Consider the following 22,531-nt stretch of genomic DNA (forward strand, 5'->3'; position numbering starts at 1 on the left):
CCCTCCCTCCCTTCTTCCTTCCCTCCCTCCCCTCCCACCCTGTCTGAAGGTGGATGTAAAAAAAATAAATATCCTCAGGTGAGGATTTAAAAAAAACAACAACAAAAAAAAACGAGGGAAAAAGTCCCCTATAGTCTTATCAACTAAAGATTCCTGCCCTGGCTGGTTTGGCTCAGTGGTTAGAATGTCGGCCTGCGGTCCAGAGAGACCCGGGTTCGGTTCCTGCTAAGGACACATAACCTCAGTTGCAGTTTGTCCCTGGCCCTGGTTGGTCATGTGGGTGGCAGCCACTCGATGTGTTCCTTTCACGTTGATGTTTCTCTCTGTCTCTTTCTCTCTTCCTCTCTCTCCCTCCCACTCTATCTGAACAAAAAATGGAAAAATGTCCTCGGGTGAGGAAAAAAAAAAAAAGATTTCTGCTTTGAGTGTGTGTCTTTTTTTTTCTTTGTGTTTTTTAACTTGAACACCTGCCCCCCCATCTATTATTACATTGTATTTTCTCAGACCATTAACATATTTATACACAAAAAGTTTTTTTTTAATCCTCACCCAAAGATATTTATTTTTTTATTTATAGAGTGGGAGCGAGGGAAGGAGGGAGAGAGAGCGCGAGAGAGAGAGAGAGAGAGAGAGAGAGAGAGAGAGAGAGAGAGAGAGAAACTGATGTGTGAAAGACACACCTCTTGGTTAGCTCTCACATGACCTTGGCCCCGGGCCAAAGATCAAATCTGTACTCTTTGATGCGGGCCGACGCTCTAATCGCTGAGCCAAACTGGCCAGGGCTGCTATACACAAAATGTTTTAATGGCTGCATAATGAATGAGTATGAATATACTACTCCCATATTTAGCTTTTTCCATATTTGCTATGGTAGGTCTATGATAAACATCTTGTTCAAATTCTGTTTATGTTCTCCTGTTCTCCTAAAGATTTTTGGTCTAAAATATGTCTGTCTGGTTTATAGAGATTTTGAAAGAAACGTGGTTCTTATTACTCAGTTTTGAAAATTTTTCATGCCTTCACAGATCCTTGCGTATGTGTGTGTGTGTGTGTGTGTGTGTGTGTGTATGTATTTGTAGGACATTTTTATGTTGTGGAAATATATTCCATATTGCCTTCCAGAAAGTTCTTGCTAACTTATACTACTGCTAGCTGTGTATTATAGTGTATTTCTTTGTAATATTATAGCTCACATAAAAGTTTAAGAAATGATGATGCTCAAATTAGTTTTAAATTGGCTATTTTGTCTGTCCTGTAATTATAAATATGTAAAAAAAAGTATAAAAAAGCAAATAATATTCAATCGTTCCATTGAGAATGGTACATTTAATTCTATTCTGAGATCATAGTATAGGTATAGTTTTGCAAACTGTCCCCTACTACTACCGCTTTAAATACCTAGCAGTAAATCTTGAACTTTTGACCATGTCAAGTATATGTTTGATTTTGTTCATTCTCTATTTAGCTTGGTTATAAGTTTTACTATATAAATGACTCTTAAGAATATTCCTTTTTTTTTTATCCTCACCCGAGGACATTTTTGCATTTATCTTCATATAGAGCAGGAGGGAGAGAGGGGGGAAGAGAGGAGAGAAACATCGATGTGACAGAGACACATTGACTGGTTGCCACCCATACGACCCCAACCAGGGCTGGGGACAAAGTACAACCAAGGTTCATGCCCTTAGTAGGAACCGAACCCCGGGACTTTCTGGTTTGCAGGCCGGTGCTCTAACCGCTGAGCCAAACAGGCCAGGGCAGAATATTCTTTTTTTTTAATCCTCACCGGAGGATGTTTTTTCATTGATTTTTCAGATAGAGTGGGGGGCGGGGGAGTTGTCTTCTGCACAACCCTGACCAGGGCTTGGGACCAAACCGCAACTGATGTATGTGCCCTTGACCACAATTGAACCCAAGACTCTTTGGTCTGCGGTCCTGTGCTTTAACTGCTGAGCCAAACCAGCCAGGGACGAATATTCTTATTAATGTATCTGGGATATGTATTTCTTTATGAATATTGCTGGGTCAAAGGGACATATTTTAAGAGTTGTGTTCTTGTTCACTCAAACTTTTACACAAGGGAATATAAAGGACTCATCAGAAAAACTAAACAGATACACCTGTGGCTGTTGAGTTTATGAATTAACTCTTGGTTTTATTTGTAATAGAGAGCTGTGAAATCTTGCTCTTGTGTTTATATGCTGTTTTTATTTCTAATAGAGAGTTGTAAAATCTTGGCTATGTGTACTGGCTCTTGGACTGATTAAACTGCTATCCCATGATGTCCCTTGTATAAAATAGAGGGTTTAGATGAAATTATAGGTACCTTCTATTCCTAAAAGGGTTTTGGTCTTGGAGGTGAAAATTTGAAAGTACCAGAAATGTAGAACTGAAATGTATAGGGTATCCCCGAAATATGTATACAGGGTGTCTGTAGATTCTATTACATTTTGAAAATGAAATGTATTTTAATAAACACTAGCTTTATAGTGATTCAAAGTATATACATTTTTTGGGACACCCTATATATAAAGGGAGCCATTACATTATTTATATAGGGCATAAAACTAAATTGAAATTAAAAGCACAATTTTTTCAAAATCAAGTTAATAGGAGCCCTTAAGTTTAAATAGGTTCCTTTAAGTGTATATGCAGATGATAAGCCTACAAAATTGAAAATCCTAAGGAGTCAGAATTTGTGTTGCAAAAAGCTGTTTCTTCTAGCATATATTTAAATATAGTTTTTGATTGAATGTATCTCAGAAGGTAGAATTACCAGTTCTTTCAGTGATTTATTTTCTTTGTCTTCATTAGTATTGTTACCCATTTATTAAAACTGTTCAGTTATCCTGACGATAGCAGGATAACAGGATTTTAGAATGTACCCTGTTTATTCTATGTATAAAGTATATATATTTTTTGGTATGGGGGATTGTAGAGTAAAGTAAAATTTGAACAGCAGTGTGTGTAGCCTGTTAAAACCATTTGGTTGTAGACTGGGTCAGAATTATGAAATTGCCTTCAAATTTTTGTAGTGAAGAAGTTTCCCTGAGTTCTTGCTATATTTGTACTTACTGTGGAAGGAAATGGTTTATCATATGAAAGGGCAGCTTTTTATGTATGGAAGTTCAAAATTCAGAATAAACTAGAAAGGAAAAAAAAATTTATAAAATATCAAAGCAGTAGAAATTAGTGTTGTTGGCCTGAAAAAGTTTTATAATGAAAAACAGATTATGGTTTTGGCAGTATAGTGAGAGGTCTGTGGTACTATAACTATGCAGTGAGCTGGAGGCTGCAGCTAAGTTCCAAAGCAGCTTTTAAAAAAAAAGTTAAAAAAGAAATTTTTTTAATTGATGTGTTTAGAGAGAGGAAGGGAAAGAGAGAGAGAAACATTGATGAGAGAAGCATCAACATCGATTGGCTGCCTCCTGTACTCCCCAGGATCGAGCTCTCAACCCAGGCATGTACCCTGACCAGGAATCAAACCAGTGACCTCTTGGTGCACAAGTTGATGCTCAGCCACTGGCCTCACAAGCTGGGGTAAAGCAGCTCACTATTAAAAAAGGACAGATGAATAACTGCACTGCAGTGTTAATGAAACATGTACCTTTAATCCTGTGCCATGCTGAAGCTGTTGGCAGTGGCAGAGCAGCAGTATGTTGGGTTCATTATTATATATGTTGGCTTAATGTCATTTCTGTGTAACACTTTATCTTTTTTTGCTGTTGTGTGGAATATTTAGAGGCTATGAAACTGAATGTTTACATGGAAAAGCTGTTCTTAAAAAGATGTTTTCAATATAATTATATATGAACTTTAACAGACCTATATTATATTTGTCAAAGATTCTGGTTGGTAAAGATTTTATTGTACTTTTATATTGATGTATGTGTTCCTTGCTTAAAGTAGTATTCTGCAAATTAATTATTCCTGTTTAATAACTATAGGCTAATATTCTTTAGTGGTTCCTATATGCTAGTCATGGTGTTTTCATTTTATGTTATCATTTATATGATGTTGGTACCATTTCCAGTTTAGAGAAGAGTTAGGCATAGAGTTTAACTTCCAGGTCTAGAAAGTGATGGAGCCTGAATGTCAGTCAGCGATTCTTACTGCAAAACTTGGGTCCTTTACTTCTCTGCTATGCTGCTGCCTTATTAATGTCTTACACTTGTACAAAATGGGAAGTTAAAACTGTTTCTCTGATATATATTTCGGTGTGTGAAAATATCTATTTCATTACTCTTTCTTGTGAATTTTGTTTTTAAGATTCTTGGATCTCCCAGTCAGCTTCATTTCCTCGAAATCAGAAACAGCCAGGGGTGGATTCTTTATCACCAGTGGCCTCTCTTCCTAAACAGATTTTCCAGCCGTCTGCTCAACAGCAACCCACTAAACCAGTTAAAGTCACTTGTGCAAATTGCAAAAAACCTTTACAGAAGGGACAGACAGCTTATCAACGAAAAGGATCTGCTCACCTCTTTTGTTCTACAACCTGCCTTTCCTCCTTCTCTCACAAGCCTGCTCCAAAGAAACTGTGTGTTATGTGTAAAAAGTAAGGTTTACTTTTCAGCATAAATCCATATGGTTGATTATTGGTAGTATACAATTTGTGGAAAATTGTCAGTCTTAGAGATGAATTGCTTTGTTTTAAAAATTGGTAAGCAAGTTGATTGATTCTTAAAGCCGAACTAAAATTTATAATGGATTTGGAAGGTTTTCTTTCGAGTCCAGGTGGCTTATGATTAAAAGGTTTTCTATTTGGATAGGCTTCAGGGTTGATCTTATAATTAATTTTGTCTGTAATTTCCATCGGACTCCTTGAATTTGTAAAAATACATATTGATATTATTGATTAGATAAAATTGTTAAGTAATTTATATATGACTAATTCTTTATTAAAATAGGTATGTGTTTATGTGTGTTTTGAACATTAAGTCATTTAGAATACTCACTGTTTCAAGACTCATACCAATTTTTTGGCAGTCTCGAAGAGACAGGATGCTCTCATCCGCCAATTTTTCAGTCTGTCTTCACTAGTTAAAAATAAGTGGGATATGGTATAGTATGTGCAAGGTCAAACCTGGTGGATTTTCTTATAACATCTCATGGAACAGCCCACGTTTGTGAAGGTGTTTTTGATTTTAGAACTTTGGAAAGGTCTTAGTGGTTTATACGAGTTTAATAAAGTCAAATATTGGAACAATTGTTATTCCCTTTTTATTAAAATTTTTTTCTTTATTGATTTTAGAGAGAGAGGAAGGGAGTGGGAGAGAGAAATAACAAACATCGATGAGAGAGAACATCGATTGGCCGCCTCCTGCATGCCCCCCACTGGGGATTTAGCCCACAACTGGGCATGTGCCCTGATTGGGAATCGAACTGGCGACTTCTTAGTGCAATCACTGAACCACAACGGCCGGGCAGTCATACCCTTTTTAGATTGCTTTACAATAATAAAAAAGACTTATGTTACAATATAGGATCTTGACATTGAAAATTGAAGGAAATCTTCAAAGGTTATCAGTAATGTCATGTAACATTTCTCATTTCAGTTAGAAAGCTTTATAGAATGGTAGGTGGGGTTATTTTTGTTCCCATGGCCTAGATAATCTCATGCTTTTTACTTACCCGGGGGAGGGGATTTGAATAGGTATTATAAATTTATACCTCGGTAAATTGGGCCTTGACATTAAACTTTATATAAATAATAACAGCCATTTTGTATTTTAAAGTGTTACTAATATCTGAGTAAGGAATTAAGGGTAAATTAGGTAGTGGTAAGGATTTAAGAGTATAAAGTAGTTTTGCTGCTATAGAAATGAAAAATGTCAGTTATTACTCTTATGTTTGATTATTTTTTAAAATAGAATTTTACTTCAAGTTGTTCCTCTTAATTTCAGAGATATAACTACAATGAAAGGAACCATCGTTGCTCAAGTGGATTCAAGTGAGTCCTTCCAGGAATTCTGTAGTACATCTTGTCTATCTCTTTATGAAGACAAACAGAATCCTACTAAAGGAGCTCTAAATAAATCAAGATGTACAATTTGTGGTAAACTAACAGAGGTTTGTACTTTTGTGTTTTATCACTTGGTTTTAACTAAAGGGAAATATTTTTAACATTATTTATGTTATCTTTCATTAGTATGTATTTATTGAAAAGTGAGAATATATAAAAATCAATCTGACGAGTATCCTATTATGTAAGCTCATTCTCCCTTAGTGAGAATGAATTAGAAAAAATTAAAATATAATATGAATTGACATTTTTCCTGATGTTGGGAGCACTCACAGACAAAACCACAATGTTTAAACCAGTAGGCTAACTAAATAAGACAGCAATCTTGCTTAAGAAATAGAATAGAGGGAATATTTTTTGGTAACTTCACATTGTTCACATGGTATTAAAATGTTTGCATTTTATTGATTAAAAGAAACCTGTGTGTACATACTTCATTTGAGTGATTTATAATAATGGTTCTCTCTCCTCCCTTTTCTAAAGCAGTGCACTTATTTACAGTTCCTGCTGGATATTTCTGAAGATTTCCAGTCTTTTTGTTTTAGAGGTTTTATACTAACAGTATACAAATTGGGTTATTTTGTATCATTGTTATTTTTATTTATTGATATAAAATTTTTTTTTCTTTATTGATTTTTAGAGAGAGAGAAAGGGAGAGGGAGAGAGAGATGGAAACATCAATGAGAGATAACATTGATTGCCATCTGCGTGCCCCTCACTGGTGCCCTGACTGGGAATTGAACTGGTGACCTCCCGGTGCATAGATCGATGCTCAACCACTGAGCCACATCGGCCATGCTGTATCATTTTTAGATACCTCTAGGAAAGTTTGTAATTATGTCATGGGTGGTCCTCCCTGCACCATATGTGTATTCCTTAAGTGTATAAAAATGGTTCAAGGAATAGTGAAATATACTTTATCTCTTCTTTTTGCTTAACCAAGCCTCCAGGAAGAATTATTGAGGAATTTTTTTTTTCTATGAGAGTACCTGGATATTTGGCTATTTGTCATAACCATTTGTTTTTAAAATTTTGTTTGTTGTTTTTCTTTTAGATTCGCCATGAAGTTAGCTTTAAAAATATGACTCATAAGCTGTGTAGTGACCACTGCTTTAATAGATACAGAATGGCCAATGGTCTGATAATGAACTGCTGTGAACAGTGTGGAGAGTACCTGCCCAGCAAAGGTGCTGGAAACAATGTCCTGGTAATTGATGGCCAGCAGAAAAGATTTTGCTGCCAAAGTTGTGTCAGTGAATACAAACAGGTAATTCTTGATCTGATCAAACCCCACCATTCTTCTGAATATGTTGTAAATGGCTCTAAATGTTTTATTCTAATAGCATTTATTAACCACATTTTCCTTGGAATCTCATTTGATTCCATTATTGTCTTCACCTCTTGGAAATGACCTATCTTGAATACTATGCAGATAATTGGATATAAATGTGTGATTTTTGTTTTTTTTAATCCTCTTCTGAATATACTTGCCCATTGATTCTTTTTTTTTATAAGATAGAGTGGAAGGGAGAAAAGGAGAGAGAGAGGGGGAGAGAGAGAGAGACAGAGACACACAGACAGACAGATAGACCGTCAGACATCGATTGGCTACCTCCCACATATGCCCGACCCAGGATGGAACCTACAATCTAGGTATGTACCCTAACTGGGAAGTGAACCTGAAATCTTTTTTTTGTATGGTACAATAATCCAACCAACTGAAGCCTCCTGGCCAGGGCAGAGGTAAACATATTTTATCATGTTAAAGAAGTATTGATTTCTGTTTTTTTAAGTGTTTGACCAGAAATAAGTGTCAAGTTTTGAAGGTCTTTTCAGTGTCTGTGGACTTTTAAATCTATTAATGGACTTTAATGGATTTTCTAATCTATCTCACCATTCTGCATTACTACAATAAACCATACCAGGTCATTATTGTATTTTAAATGTTTATTTCTAATTGTTAATATTTTATAAGTACTTTTTCATTCATATTGATAAGCGAGATTAGTTTCCTCCTTTTTGGTACAGTCTTTAAGATATCAGTGTTATTCTTGCATTATAAAAATGGTTAGGAACATTCACATCTTTGTATGCTTAAAACAGTAAAAATGAAAGTAAATTAAATATTCAACTCCAAAAGTTGTAAAAAACGAGAAGAAAAGAAAGAGAAAGTAGAAATTAATGAGTTAGGAAATAAAAACAGTATGAAAGTAATTTGAAATGCACCCTGCCCATTGTGGCTCAGTTGGTTGGGCGTCATCCTGTGCACTGAAAGGTTGCTGGTTCAATTCCTAGTCAGGGTACTTACCTGGGTTTTGGACTTGATCCCTGGTAGGGTTTGTGCAAGGAAGCAGCCAATTAATGTTTTCCTCTTACATTGATGTTTCTCTCTCCCTCTCTCTGTCTCTAGAAATCAATAAAAATATTTTAAAATGCTGCTTCTGAAAAATCAGGTCTTGGAAAAACTAGAAACACCAGTGGTTAATCTATGAGAAGAGGTTTGAAAAATGCCCATGTTATCCCTGGCTCGTATGGTTCAGTTGGTTGAGTGTCATCCCATGCACTGAACGTCTTGGGTTTGATTTCCATTCAGGGTGCACATGCCCAGGTTACCTGGTCAGGGTACGTGTGGGAGGCAAGCAATTGAGGTTTTTATCTTGCATCAGTGTTTCTTTCTGCCCTGGTCGGTTTTGCTCAGTGGTTGGAGCGTCGGCCAAAGACTAATGAGTCGCTGGTTCGATTCCGGACAAGGGCATGTACCTCGGTTGTGGTTTGTCCCTGGCCCTGGCAACCAGTCGATGTGGCTCTATCACATCTATGTTTCTCTCTCTCTTCCCCTTCCTCCCACTTTCCTTCCCTTCCTCCCTCCTTCCCACTCTGTATGATGATAGGTGGAAAAATATCCTCTCTCTCTAAGAAAAAAAGCACAGATTCACAAAAATAAAAAAAATGGCAGGGTGTAATTAACCATCAAAACAGAGAAATTTAAAGTTGAAAATCAGTCATTATGGGGCTACATTGAACAATCCTATATAAAACGTTGAGATTTCCCTAAATTGACTCCAGAGCACATACAGTAAAGCAGAGAAATTTTCATAGAAGAAACAGATAATATCAAAAAACTACCCCACAAAAAGAAATGGGCTCAAATGGTCTTAAGGAATTCCATCAGAAATTTTTTAAAAATTAATTTAATCATTGAGAATATTACAAATGTCCCCCATTTCCTCATTGTCCCCCTCCACCCATCTCCCACCTCACTGCAGGCCTTCACCTGTCTGTTGTCTTTGTCCAGTGGCTATGTGTATAAGTTCTTTTTTTTTAATTAAATTTTTTTGTTTAGTGACTTTAGAGAGAGAGGAAGGGAGAGGGAGAGACAGATAGAAACATTGATGGGAGAGAGCATCAATTGGCTGCCTCCTGCACGCCCCCCACTGGGGATCAGGCCCACAACCTGGGCATGTGCCCTGACCGGGAACCGAGCCGGTGACCCCGTGGTGCATGGGTTGACGCTCAACCACTCAGCTACACTGGCCAGGCCGTATAAGTTCTTTGATCTCTTCCCACTCTCTCTCTCTCACCTTCCCTGTGAGATCTGTCGGTCTCTTTCGTTCATCAGTTTATCTTGTTCATTTCCACATGTAAGTGAGATCATGTATTATTTGTCTTTCTCTGCCTGGCTTATTTTGCTTAATGATCTCCAGGTCTGTCTAATCATGCTGTCTCAAAGGGTAAGAGATCCTTTTTTTCCTACAGCTGCATAGTCTTCCATCGTGTCACAGCTGCATTGTATTCCATTGTGTCTACAGCTGCATAGTGTTCCATGTTCCACAGCTCTTTTATCCACTCATCTACTGATGAGCTCTTGATCTGTTTTCAGAGCTTAGCTGTTGTAAATAATGTTTCTGTGAACATTAGGGGTACATATATTCTTTCTGATTGGTGTTTTGGGATTTTTAGGATATATTCCTAGAAGTGGAATCACTGGGTCAAATGGCAATTCCAGTTTTACTTTTTTGAGGAAACTCCATATTGTTGTCCATAGTGGCTGCACCAGTGTGCATTCCCTCTGAAGTGTAGTAGGGTTTTCTTTATCCACATTTTCCCCAGCACTTATTGTTTGTTGATTTGTTGATGAATTCCATCATACTTAAACTAGGTAATCTCAATGCTATTTAAACCATTCTGAACATAAAAAAGGAAAATACCATATTTTATTAAAAATGTTTTTTTTTTTTGTTTTTTTTAAATTATTTAGAGAGGGAGAGGGAGAGAGAGATAGAAACATCTGTGAGAGAGAAACATAGATTAGCTGCCTCCTGCATGCTCTGTACCAGGGATTGAGCCTGCAATCAGGGCATGTGCCCTGACCTGGAATCGAACTAGTGACCTCTTGGTGCATGGGTTGATGTTCAACCACTGAGCCACATCGGCTGGGCAACTTATGTTTTCTTAATGTGCTAAATGTGTACAACATAAGGTTTCTGATTTTAAACCTTTTTAAGTATACTGTTGAGCGCCATTCATCATCTCTGTTGACTGGAATTTTTCATGACTCAAATAGGAACTCTGACAATTAAGCGAATGAGTCCTCATTTTCTCCTATCCCCAGTCCCTGAAAATCTCTACTCTAGTTTCTGTCTCTATGAATTTGCCTATTTTAGGTAGTTTATATAAGTGGAGTCCTACAATATTTATCCATTTGTGAGGTTTATTTCACTTAGCATCATGTTTTCAGTTTCATCCATGTTGTAGTATTACTTTTTATGGCCAAATAATATTCAGTGTATGTATATGGCATATGTTTAACCATTAATTTGTTGATGGATATTTGGATTTCCTCCTTTTGGTATTGTGAATCATGGTGCAATGAACACTGGCATATATGTCAGTTTAAATCCTTGTTTTCAGTTCTCATGGGCATATACTTAAGAGTAGAATTGCTGGGTCATAGGATAATTTTTCATTTAGTTTTTTGAGGAACTGTTAAACTCTTTTCACCAACAACAATATCATTTTACTATTTCTACCAGCAATACACGAGGGTTCCCTTTTACTGTACATCTTTGCCAATGCTTATTTTTTGTTTTAAAAATATTTTTATTGATTATAATTATCCTAGTATGTGTGAAGTATTATGTCTTTGTGGTAGTGATTTATATTTCCCTAATAACTAATAGTATTGAACATGTTTACTTATTCTTATTGACCATTGGTGTGTGTGTGTGTGTACATATATCTATCTATCTATCTAGATATCTATCTATCTATTTTTTTTTTTATCCTCCCCGAGGATATTTTTTAATATTTTGTTCAGATAGAGTGGGAGGGGGATAGAGAGAGAGAAACATCGATGTGAAAGGGACACATCGAGTGGTTGCCACCCACATGACCCAACCAGGGCCGGGGACAAACTGCATCCGAGGTATGTGCCCTTACGGGAACCAAACTCGGGTCTCTCCGGACCGCAGGCCGACGCTCTAACCACTGAGCCAAACCGGCCAGGGCCATTGGTATATATTTTTTAACGAAATATCTATCGAAATCCTTTGCCCATACTTGAATCATTTTTCCTTTTGTTCTTGAGTTGTTGGAATTCTTCATATATTGTGACTGTTAATCTCTTATCTGATACATGGCTGCAAATATTGTCTGCCATATGTAGATTGTCTTTTTACTTTCTTGATAATGCCATTTCATGCACAAAAGTTTTTAATTTTTTAAAATTTTATTGAATTTATTGGGGTTACATTGGTTTATAAAATTATAGGTTTCAGGTGTATGATTCTATAATACCTCATCTATATATTGTATTGTGTGTTCATCACCCCAAGTCCTTTACCATTTATCCTTACTTTTTTACTCTCTTCTATCTCCCCGCCCTGCCTGTTCCCTCTGGTAATCACTATACTGTTGTCTGTGTTTGAGTATTTTTTCTTTGCTTAATCCCTTCACATTTTTCAACCAGCCTCCCAACCCCCATCCCCTCTGACAGCTGTCATTCTATTCTCTGCATCTTGGATTTTGTCAACCTTTTCCTCTCCTTCATGTGGCATTTTATACTGAGCGTTTTACATTGAACTACTCTTTCATTACTGGGATAAATCCCACTTGGTTATGGTGTATAATAGCTTTTTTAGAGAGAGAGAGAGAGAGACAGAAACAGAGAGAGACAGACAGAGAGACATAGATATGAGAGTGATAAATTAATTGGCCCTTACTGGGGATTGAATTCCCAACACTGATATGTGCCCTGACTGGGAATCAAACCTGCCACACCTTGGTGTATGGGATGATATTTCAACCAACTGAGCCACACCAGCCAGGTTTGGTGTATAATACTTTTAGTATGCTGCTGAATTTTGTTCTGGATTTTTATATGTATATTCATAAAGGATACTGGTCTATAATTTTCTTTGTTGTGGTGTCATTATCTGTCTTTGGAACCATGGTAATGGTGGTCTAATAGAATAAGGGTGAAAAGTGTTCCTTTCTGTTCTGATTTTTAGAAGAGTTTTAGAAGAATTTGTGGTAGTTCTGTAAATGTTTGGCAGAATTCATCAGGGAAGCCATTTGGTTCCGTACTTTTCTTTATTGCAAGGTTTGTGATGACTGATTTAACCTGTCTTTCTTACAGGTTGATATTTTCTATTTCTTATTGAGTTCATTTTAGTGGTTCATGTGTTTTAAGGAATCTGTCTGTTTCTTTTATGTTACCCAAATTTTTGGTATATAATTGTTCATAATATTTAATCAGTTTTTTTTGCCGGGTCGGGGAACAATGTCTGTAGTGTTGTCTCTTTATTTTTCTGTTCTTTGCATCTTTTGTTTTTCTTAGTCTAACTAAAATGTTTGTAAACTTTTTTCAAATGATCAACTTTTGGTTTTATTGATTCTTTTTTTTACTTTTCATCTCCACTTTAATCTTTATTATTTCCTTTCTTCTGCTGGCTTTGGGTTTAGTTTTTTTCCCCCTGTTTCTTTTAAGGTGTGCATTAGGTTATTGATTTGAGATCTTTAAAAAAAATAGGTATTTACAGTGATAAATTTTGCTTTGATCACTGATTGCTCTGTATCCCATCACTTTTGGTATTTTGTGGTTTGGCCTGTTAAGTATTTATTTCCCTAGTGAGTTCTTTGAACCACTGGTTAAGAATATATAGTTTAATGTCTCAGTATTTGTGAATTTTCCAGTTTTCCTTCCATTATTCATTTCTAGTTTTATTCTCTTGTGATTGAAAAAGATATCTGTGTGTTTTCAATCTTTATGCTTTTATTGAGATTTTTTTTGTTTTTTATGGCCTAATGTATGGTTTATCCTGGAGAATGTTTTTTTTTTTTAATGAGAAGACTATTCTGTTGTTGTTGGGTGGAGTACTCTTTGTTAGCTGTAGTTGTTTTACAGTGTTATTAAAATCCTGTATTTAATTATTGAAATTTTGTCTGGATGGTCTTTCCATTATTGAAAGTGATATATTTATAGAATTCTCCACCTGTTGTTCTACACTTGTCTATTTTTCCTTTCAGATTTGTCATTGTTTATCTAATGTATTTTAGGAGTCTTATATTTTGTACATATATATTTATAATTATCATATCTTCTTTTTGTTTGTTTGTTTTTTAAATCCTGACCCAAGGATATTTTTCCATTGATTTTCAGTAGGGAGGGAGAGGGCAGAGATAGAGAGAGAGAGAGAGAGAGAGAGAGAGAGAGAGAGAGAGAGAGAAAGAAACATCGATATGAGAGAGACACATTGATAGGTTGCCTTGCACACAGCCATGACCAGGGCCTAGGATTGAACCACAACCAAGTATGTGCCCTTGACTGTAATTGAACCCTTGACTGAAATTGACTGAATTCAGTCCACAGGCTGATGATTTAACTGCTGAGTGAACCTGGCCAGGGCTATCATATCTTCTTGATGCATTTACCCTCTTACTGGTTTTCTTTAGCTCATCAGTTCTTGTTCAAGATTTTAAAAGTTTATTTAGTTTGGTATTAGTATAGCAACTCCCACTTCCACTTTCTTTAAGATATCATTTATGGAATATCTTTTTCTATCATTTTACTTTTGACCTATTTGTGAATTTAGGTATAAAGTGAGTCTCTTGTACACTGCCTATAGTAAGATCATTTAAAAAAAATTATTTTTCTTTATTTATTTTAGAGGGAGAGGAAAGGGATAGGGAGAGAGAGATGGAAACATCTCTCTTACCCTCCCACTGGGGATCGGTCCCACAACCTGGGCATGTACCCTGATTGGGAATCGAACTGGTGACCTCTTGGTGCATGGGTCGACACTCAACTACTGTGCCACACCTGCCAGATGGATAATTTTTTATTTCCATTTTACCAGTGTCTATCTTTTGATTGGAAATTTTAATTTAGTTATTTGTAATAAAGAAGTACTTTTTTCTGCTTTTTGATTTATTTGCTTTTTGTATATCTAATACTTATTCTGTAGCTCATTCTCTTCATTATGCCTTCTTTTGTGTTTAGCTCTTTTTTGTAGGATTTTTTTTTGGTCTCACCTCATTTCCTTTTGTGTATAGTTTTTAGATATTGTTTTTATAGTTACCATGGAGATTACATTGAACTAAGTTTATATCTGTCTAATGTGATTTGATAACAAGTTAACTGGCTGTGAAAAACTGTGTTCATGTCCTGGCTGGTTGGGCTCAGCAGTTCGAGCATCAGCCTGTGGACCAAAGAGTCATGGGTTGGATTCTGGTCAAGGGCACGTACCTTGGTTACAGTTCTGGCCCTGGCCCTGGTTGGGGTTGTGCAGGAGGCAGCCAACTGATGTGGCTCTCTCACATCGATGTTTCTTTCTAGCTCCCCCTTCCACTCTATCTGAAGATAAATGGAAAAGTATCTTCGGGTGAGGATTAAAAAAAACAGAAAGCTGTGTTCCTACCCTCTCTCTTGATTTTAGAGGGAGAGAAACATCAATTGGTTGCCTCCCTTTTGCTCCCCAACTGGGGATTGATCCTGCAATTTAGGTATGTGCTCTGAGTGGGAATTGAACCTGCAACCTTTCGATGTATTCAATGATGCTCTAACCAGTTGAGCTACCTGGCGTGAGCCAGTCTTTTTTTGACTGCTTTTTCAACCCTGTCTTTTTTTTCCTTGAAAGTTATATCTTTTGTTATAGTCCTAATTCCTGAAAATAATTCTATTTTCAAAAATGTTTTTCCTCCAAGTTTGTTTTCTTTCATTGTTCAGACTGGATAATTTCTGTTTTCCCCTTCATTGATTCTTTCTTTTGTCTTCTCCATTCTGCTATTGGTCCCGTTAATCGTTTTTTTGTTTTGTTTTTTATCCTCACCCGAGGACATTTTTGCATTTATCTTCAGATGGAGCTGGAGGGAGAAAGGGAGAAAGAGAGTGAGAGAGAGAAACATCAATACGAGAGAGACACATAGTGGTTCCCACCCACACAACCCCAGCCGGGGCCAGGGACAAACTGCAATCGAGGTACGTGCCCTTAGTGGAAACTGAACCTGGGACTCACTGGTCCGCAGGGCTGAGCCAAACTGGCCAGGGCCCATTGGGGTTTTTTGTAAGGCTTTTGTTTTTATAATTTTTTACCAAAGCTTAATTTTTTAGAACAGTTTAAATATTACAGAAAAATTGAGCAGGTAGTAACAGTTCTCATGTTATTGTCTTCCTTTTATTATCATTATGTAAAATTTATAGCTTGTTCACATTTCCTTAATTTTTACATAGTGTCCCCTTTCTGTTTCAGGACTCTCCAGGATAACACATAATATCAAGTAATCATGTTACCTTTGGCTCCTTGTGGTTGTGGCGTTTTCTCTAATCCTTTTTTTTTCTTTGGTGACCTTGACATTTTTTTTTTCTTCTTATTCCCCATTTCTACCCCCTCTTTTTTCCTTTAACGTGGACAGTTTTTAGGAGTCATGTATATTCTAAGATGCCCCTCTATTGGAATTTGTCTCGTGTTTTTCTCATCATTAGGTATACTGGGGCACTATGGGAGTTTTAGCAGGAACATCACAGAGAAGTTTACTTGTATACTGTTGCCATTTTCATACCATATAGGAGTACATCTGTCAGCCTGATTTATGACTGCTGAAGTTGATGTTATCACCTTGCTGAATTAGTGTTTGTCAGAATTCTCCATTGTGAATCTCCCCAGCTCCTCGTTTCTATGTTGTGGTCTTTGGAATGAAGTCACAGTCTCCTTTAGTGGGGAATATATAGAGATACTGCCTGGGGTTTTTTTGCATAGGAAATTTGTCTCTTCTACATTTATTAATATTAGTAGGTACTCAAGGATATTTATTTTATACTTTGGGTTATAATTTAATACTGCTTTATTTAATTTTTGCATAATTTTTTAGCTTTGGTCTTTGAGAACACTTTTACTTGGCTCCTGTATTCTTTTAAGATACCGGACATTAGATTTTAAAAATAAAATAGGTTTTATTGATTTTCAAGAGAGAGAGAGGAAGGGGGAGAGAGAGGGAGAGATAGAGAGAAACATTGATAGGCTTTATCCTACTGGGGATGGAGCCTGCCACTTGTGCATATGTGCCCTGACCAGCAATTGAACTGGCAACCTTTTGGGTGTATGGGACAATGTTCAACCAACTGAGACACTATCAGGACCTGACTTTTTTTTTTTTTTATCCTCACCCGAGGACATTTTTCCATTCTTTGCTCAGATAGAGTGGGAGGGACAGAGAGGAACGGAGAGAGAGAGAGAAACATTGATGTGAAAGGAACACATCGAGTGGCTGCCACCTGCACGACCGCCCAGGGCTGGGGACAAACTGCAACCAAGGTACGCTCCCCTAGCGGGAACCTAACCCGGGTCTCTCAGGACCGCAGGCTGACGCTCTAACCGCTGAGCCAAACCGGCCATGGCAGGACCTGACTTTTTAAAAAATTTCTTTTACAGGCTTTTTTTCAGTTCCAGAATTTCCACTTGGTTCTTCTTCCATCTACCTTTAAAAAAAAAATAAAATAATAATAATCTCTATTCATTGTTAAGTGGCTTTTGTTCCTTGTTGCAGCATTTTTATCATGGCTACTAGTTTGTCAGTTAATTCTAACACCACTGTACTTTCACAATTAGCATTTATTGATTGTCTTTGTTGAGACCCATGGACAGGGAGGAGCATCTTCTTATGCTGGATGGATATAGGACTTCGTTTCCTCTCTGGGCTTTGGCTGATTCTACCCTGATTGGGAGGAGTTAGGAATGTTTCCTTGTTGCTCCCCTCAGAGCGGTACCAAAGATTCCACTCTATTAGACATAAAAATTACTTTAGCCTTTGCTGGTTTGGCTCAGCAGTTAGAGCGTCAGCCTGTGGGCCAGAGAGTTCCAGGTTCGGTTCCCGCTTAGGGCATGTACCTCGGTTGCAGTTTGTCTCTGGCTCCGGTTGTGGTGGCAGCCACTCGATGTGTCTCTCTCATGTCAATGTTTCTCTCTCTCCTCCTCCCTCTCTCCTTCCTGCTCTATTTGAACAAAAAATGTAAAAATGCCCTCGGGTGAGAATTAAAAAAAATTATTTAATAATATTGTTTCAGCCCTGGCTGGTTTGGCTCAGCAGTTAGAGCATTGGCCTGCAGTCCAGAGCGACCCGGGTTTGGTTCCCACTAAGGGCATGTATCTCGGCTGCAGTTTGTCCCCGGCCCTGGTTGGGTTGTGCGGGAGGCAGCTCTCGATGTGTCCCTTTCATGTCGATGTTTCTGTCTCTCTCTTCCTCTCTCTTCTTCCTACTCTATCTGAACAAAAAATGGAAAAATGTCCTAGGGTGAGGATATAAATACACACACACACACACACCCATATTTTTATGTGTTTTATAATTCCAATACTATATGTTAATAATTTATAAATAAATAAATGGGAATCCATGTATATGTTGTTACTGATAAAGGAGCACTATCAGACATGTTTGGAGACCACTACTCTAGACACTCTAGTTAATGTCTTCTTTTTCTGTAGCTTGGGATCTAAACTTGCATGGTGATCTTTTCTTGTCCCTGCCCTCCCTTCACCCTTTGACCCTTGTCTCTAAATATTAAACTTGCCTGCCACTGTTATCTATGTCCTCATTGCTCAATTAATTTTTAGAGTATAGTGATTCAGGTAATTAATTCAGATGCTGGCACTGGAGGCTATATAAAATGTTTTCACTTTTCAGTTATTTACATATATTTGCAGAGTATCTTGACTATTGAAAGCAGGATGCTTTCTGCAAAGACTAAGGATGTGAATTTATATGTTGTAGAAGCTGTCATGTGTGCCTTAAAATGAGTTTCCAAAACAACCCAGTTGCAGATGAAAATTATAATTGCATAACCTACAGAACACTTAATTTAGAATACGTTCTGATATCATTATAAGTATTAATAGACTTTTTTTTTTTCAAATCCTCGCCCAAGGAAAATTTTTCATCTATTTTCAGAAATAGTGGAGGGGAGGAATGGAGGGGTGGAGAGGGAGAGAGGGAGAGAGGGTGAGGGAGAACGAGAGAGAAACATTGTTGTGTGAAAGACTTGTTGATTGCCTGCCTCCCACACGACCCAGACCTGGGTCAGGAACCAAACTGCAATTGAATTATGTGACCTTGACCGAAAGCGAATCTTGACTGGAATCGAATATGCATCTCTTTGCTCTGTGGCCCGATGATCTAACTGCTGAGCCAAAATGGCCACGGCTCATTATAAGTATTAATAGACTTTAATGAGATCCTGTTGTGTAAGAGAAATAAATGCTGTTTTTTAAGGTGTACTTATATTGGGTCAGATTTCAGGCTATATTTTTAATTTCTTATCCCATTGTAACATTATTGCTTTATAATCAAGTGATTTTTTTTCTATAGGACAATTAAAATTATTTAATAATTTTTTTTTGGTAAAATTTTATTGGCCTTATTACAGATCTAAGGAGTGAAGAGAACATAGTATTTATTTATTTACTTTTTTTTTTATCCTCACCCGAGGACATTTTCCCATTTTTTGTTCAGATAGAGTAGGAGGGGGAAAGAGGAAGAGAGAGGGAGAGAAAGAGAAAAATTGACATGAAAGGCACATATTGAGGGGCTCCCTCCTGCATGACCCAACCAGGGCCTGGGACAAACTGCAACTGAGGTACGTGCCCTTAGTGGGAACTGAACCTGGGTCTCTCTGGACTGCAGGCCGATGCTCACCGCTGAGCCAAACCCGCCAGGGCTATTTAATAATTCTTGCCTGAGTTGGGCAGTGGCACTGGGGCTACAACAGATAGGGATTTTTTAAAGTTCAAATGAGTTTGTAAGTCCCAGAACAGGTAATTGAGAATCAACTTTTACAGCTTGCTTATTTCCCTTTCAATCTAGTAGCCTTCCTTTGTATGTTTTTATAAAGTGTTTGAAAATCTTTTTTTAGGTAGGTAGCCATCCAAGCTTTCTGAAGGAGGTTCGAGATCACATGCAGGACTCTTTCTTGATGCAGCCTGAGGTAAGTAGAAATATAGCAGACATTAAGGCCTGATGGTTTCATGCACTGCTGCTGTTGTTATGGTGTATCTGAACAGCCCTGTGCTTTCTGAGTGCTGGCATACTTTGGACATATTGGGCTTCCCTTCCTGACCACCGCAAGGAAGTGAATATTGCAGTAAACTATGTCTCAAGAAGTTTTTGTTTCCCATTGCATATAAAAGGAATGTTTACACTACGCTGTAGGCTATTAAGTGTGCAGTAGCATTATGTCTAGAAGAACAATGTACATAACCTTAATTAAAAAATACTTTATTGCTAAAAAGTGCTTATCATCATTTAAGCCTTCATTGATCTTTTTGCTATTGGACGGTCTTCAATTAGTAAAAAAAATTAGTATCTACGCATCACAATAAAATGTATGTTAAAATTTATGCACCTAAAATATATCAGATAAATGTTTTCTTACTTTATACAAACTTTCTTTTTACAAAAAAAGTTTTTTTCTTTATTTAGTTTAGAGGGAGAGGAAGGGAAAGGTAGAGATAGATGGAAACATCGATGGGAGAGAACATCAATTGCCTGCCCTCTGCATTCCTCCCACTAGGGATCAGGCCCACAACCTGGGCATGTGCCTTGACCGGGAATTGAACCGGCGACCTCTTGGTGCAAGGGTAGATGCTTAACCACTGAACCACACCAGCCAGGCAACCTCCTCTGTTCTTTTAAGACCCCAATTCCAGATATATTAGACTTCCTGCTATTGTCCTGTAATCACTGTGGCTCTATTATTTATTGTGTTTTTTTTTTTTTAGTCCTTTTTCCTTTTTGCTTCATTTTGGAGAGTTTCTATTGTATTTTTGATTTTATTAATCTTTAATCAAATAAACTTAAATAAAATGTGTATTTTTCATCGAGATCTTTGTCATCTCCAGAAGTTCCACCTGGGTCTTTTTTATAGTTTTTATTTCTTTCCTCATTATATTCATGTTTTTCTCTACCGATTTCTTCACTATATCAACATACTTATCATAGATCTTTTAATATCTTTGTCTGCTGTTTACATCTCTGTTTTTTCTAGATGTGTTTCTACAGATTGATTTTTTAAATTTCTATATAATGAGCCCTGGCCTGTTTGGCTCAGCAGTTGAAGCATCAGCCTGCGGACCAGAGAGTCCTAGGTTCGGTTCCCGCTAGGGGCACGTACCAAAAAAAAAAAAGAAAAGAGTAAAAAAAAAATGTCTATATAATGAATTATATTGTCTTTTGTGCGATGTTTAAAAGCCATTGTTTCATTTCTTCTGTCTAGTTTCTTAGTAAAAGGTGGGAAATTACATGTAGTCTCTGTTACTCCATCATGGCTTTAGATGGAAGTCCTGTCTGCTTTAATCTGAAACAGTTCCTGAGTCTTTCTTTTTCTTTTTTAATTTTCTTTTTCTTTATTGATTATAGAGAGAGTGGAAATGAAAGGGAGAGAGAGATAGAAACATCAATCAGAGAGAACATCAAGTGGTCGCCTCCTGCATGCCCCCCACTGGGGATCGGGCTCACAACCTGGGCATGTGTCCTGATCTGGAATCGAACCAGAAACCTCTTGGTTGCATGGGTGGATGCTCAACCACTGCACCACCCTGGCTGGACTTCAGTCTTTATTTTTCATGACCTTGACATTTTGGTATACTATAGGACATTTTGTAGAGTGCCCCTCTATTTGGGTTCGTCAGATATTTTTTGAGGAATATATTGAGATCATGCATTTTGGGGGCATGAATTACCTCATAAGCTATATTGTATGCATTTTAGTGCACCACACCAGGAGGTACTTGATTGTCTGTATGTTGACTTGGTTCACTTAGCTAAGGAGGTGTCAGCTGAATTTATCCAGCATAACATTGCTGTTCTTCTCTCTGTATTTATTAATTTTTTTTGGTGTATATATTATTACACTATAAATATCCTGTTGCTCAGTAGATTTTTCACCCACTATTTTTAACATCTATTGTCAACTAGAAAAAAATTTAAATTACAAGTAATATATGTATGTTGAAAGAAAAATTGTGAACTATACAATAATGAGGAAAAGTAAAACATTATGGTTTGTCAAATTTTTTAGATGCTTTTTTCCCTCTAATCAGGGTTGTTCACTATTTTTGTGCTTTTGACTCCTTTAGTAATATGGACAGACCAATTTTCAGACTGTTATTACATGGATAAATTAACATGGTTATAACTTGAATCAATTAATCAAAATAGTTATCAATACATTTTGAAGTATTTTCAAGTGTGATATATACTTTATTAATGAGCTAAGTATAGTAAAATGGTATTGTTAATAACTGCATTGTTTTTTGAAGTAATATTGGACATGATGCTATATTGAGTTGTATGCCAATATGATAGAAAATGCTGGGGATTTTTATTTTTGATGAAGACACAAGTCTGCTAAAACTTATGTGGTTTGTTGCCTCCAATTAGACTGAAAGTGAATGCCACATTTCAGGTAGATGTTATTGAATATAAAGATAACATATTTTTTTCCATGTAGCTGGGTGTATCTCTGCCCATTTCTTAGGTTAGGTTTGCAGCAGTAAGTACATGAAAATTTATCTCTTGAGCACCTACCCATGTTCTCAGGTTGCTTGGTCAAAATGTTCTAAATGAAATGTATTACTTACATGTATAAGGTTTTAAAATCATGTGATGGTTGTTATTTTGATATTCATATGGAGTTGATTAAAATTAAAATGTAAGGCATTGTTTTTTAGTGAGTAGCCTGAAAGTGAGCCAATTTCCTATAAACTCCCATTATATTTCCCTTTACCTTACTGGTATCTTGTTTCAATCAGTTCTACCTCTTTTTCCCCCCTGAAGTTATAAATTGATTTCTTTTTCCCTATGCCTACATGGGGAATATATTAACTGTTAATTTTACCTATTTAATTTTGTTTTTTCAAATTACATAATCATATTTATAGGATACATGGAATTTAAATATGATTATTTTGATTATTTTTATTTTTACATATCACTAAGGGAAAACAGCACATGAATGTT

The 22,531-nt window shown here is 36.8% G+C and overlaps 1 protein-coding gene across 10 annotated transcripts in view; it reads left to right on the forward strand.

Moving 5' to 3' along the window:
* The window catches only part of ZMYM2 (zinc finger MYM-type containing 2), a 130,455-nt gene that overhangs the window by 42,005 nt on the left and 65,919 nt on the right, over positions 1-22,531 (forward strand). For all 10 annotated transcript variants that reach the window (XM_036251102.1, XM_036251103.1, XM_036251099.1 and 7 more), the window contains 4 exons: positions 4,270-4,555; positions 5,904-6,069; positions 7,077-7,289; positions 19,428-19,499. In XM_036251102.1, the coding sequence (XP_036106995.1) occupies positions 4,270-4,555; positions 5,904-6,069; positions 7,077-7,289; positions 19,428-19,499 (737 nt within the window). The remainder of the gene's footprint in view (positions 1-4,269; positions 4,556-5,903; positions 6,070-7,076; positions 7,290-19,427; positions 19,500-22,531) is intronic.

The sequence above is a fragment of the Molossus molossus genome, unplaced genomic scaffold, assembly GCF_014108415.1.
Source record: "Molossus molossus isolate mMolMol1 unplaced genomic scaffold, mMolMol1.p scaffold_m16_p_10, whole genome shotgun sequence".
NCBI classification, from domain to species: domain Eukaryota; kingdom Metazoa; phylum Chordata; class Mammalia; order Chiroptera; family Molossidae; genus Molossus; species Molossus molossus.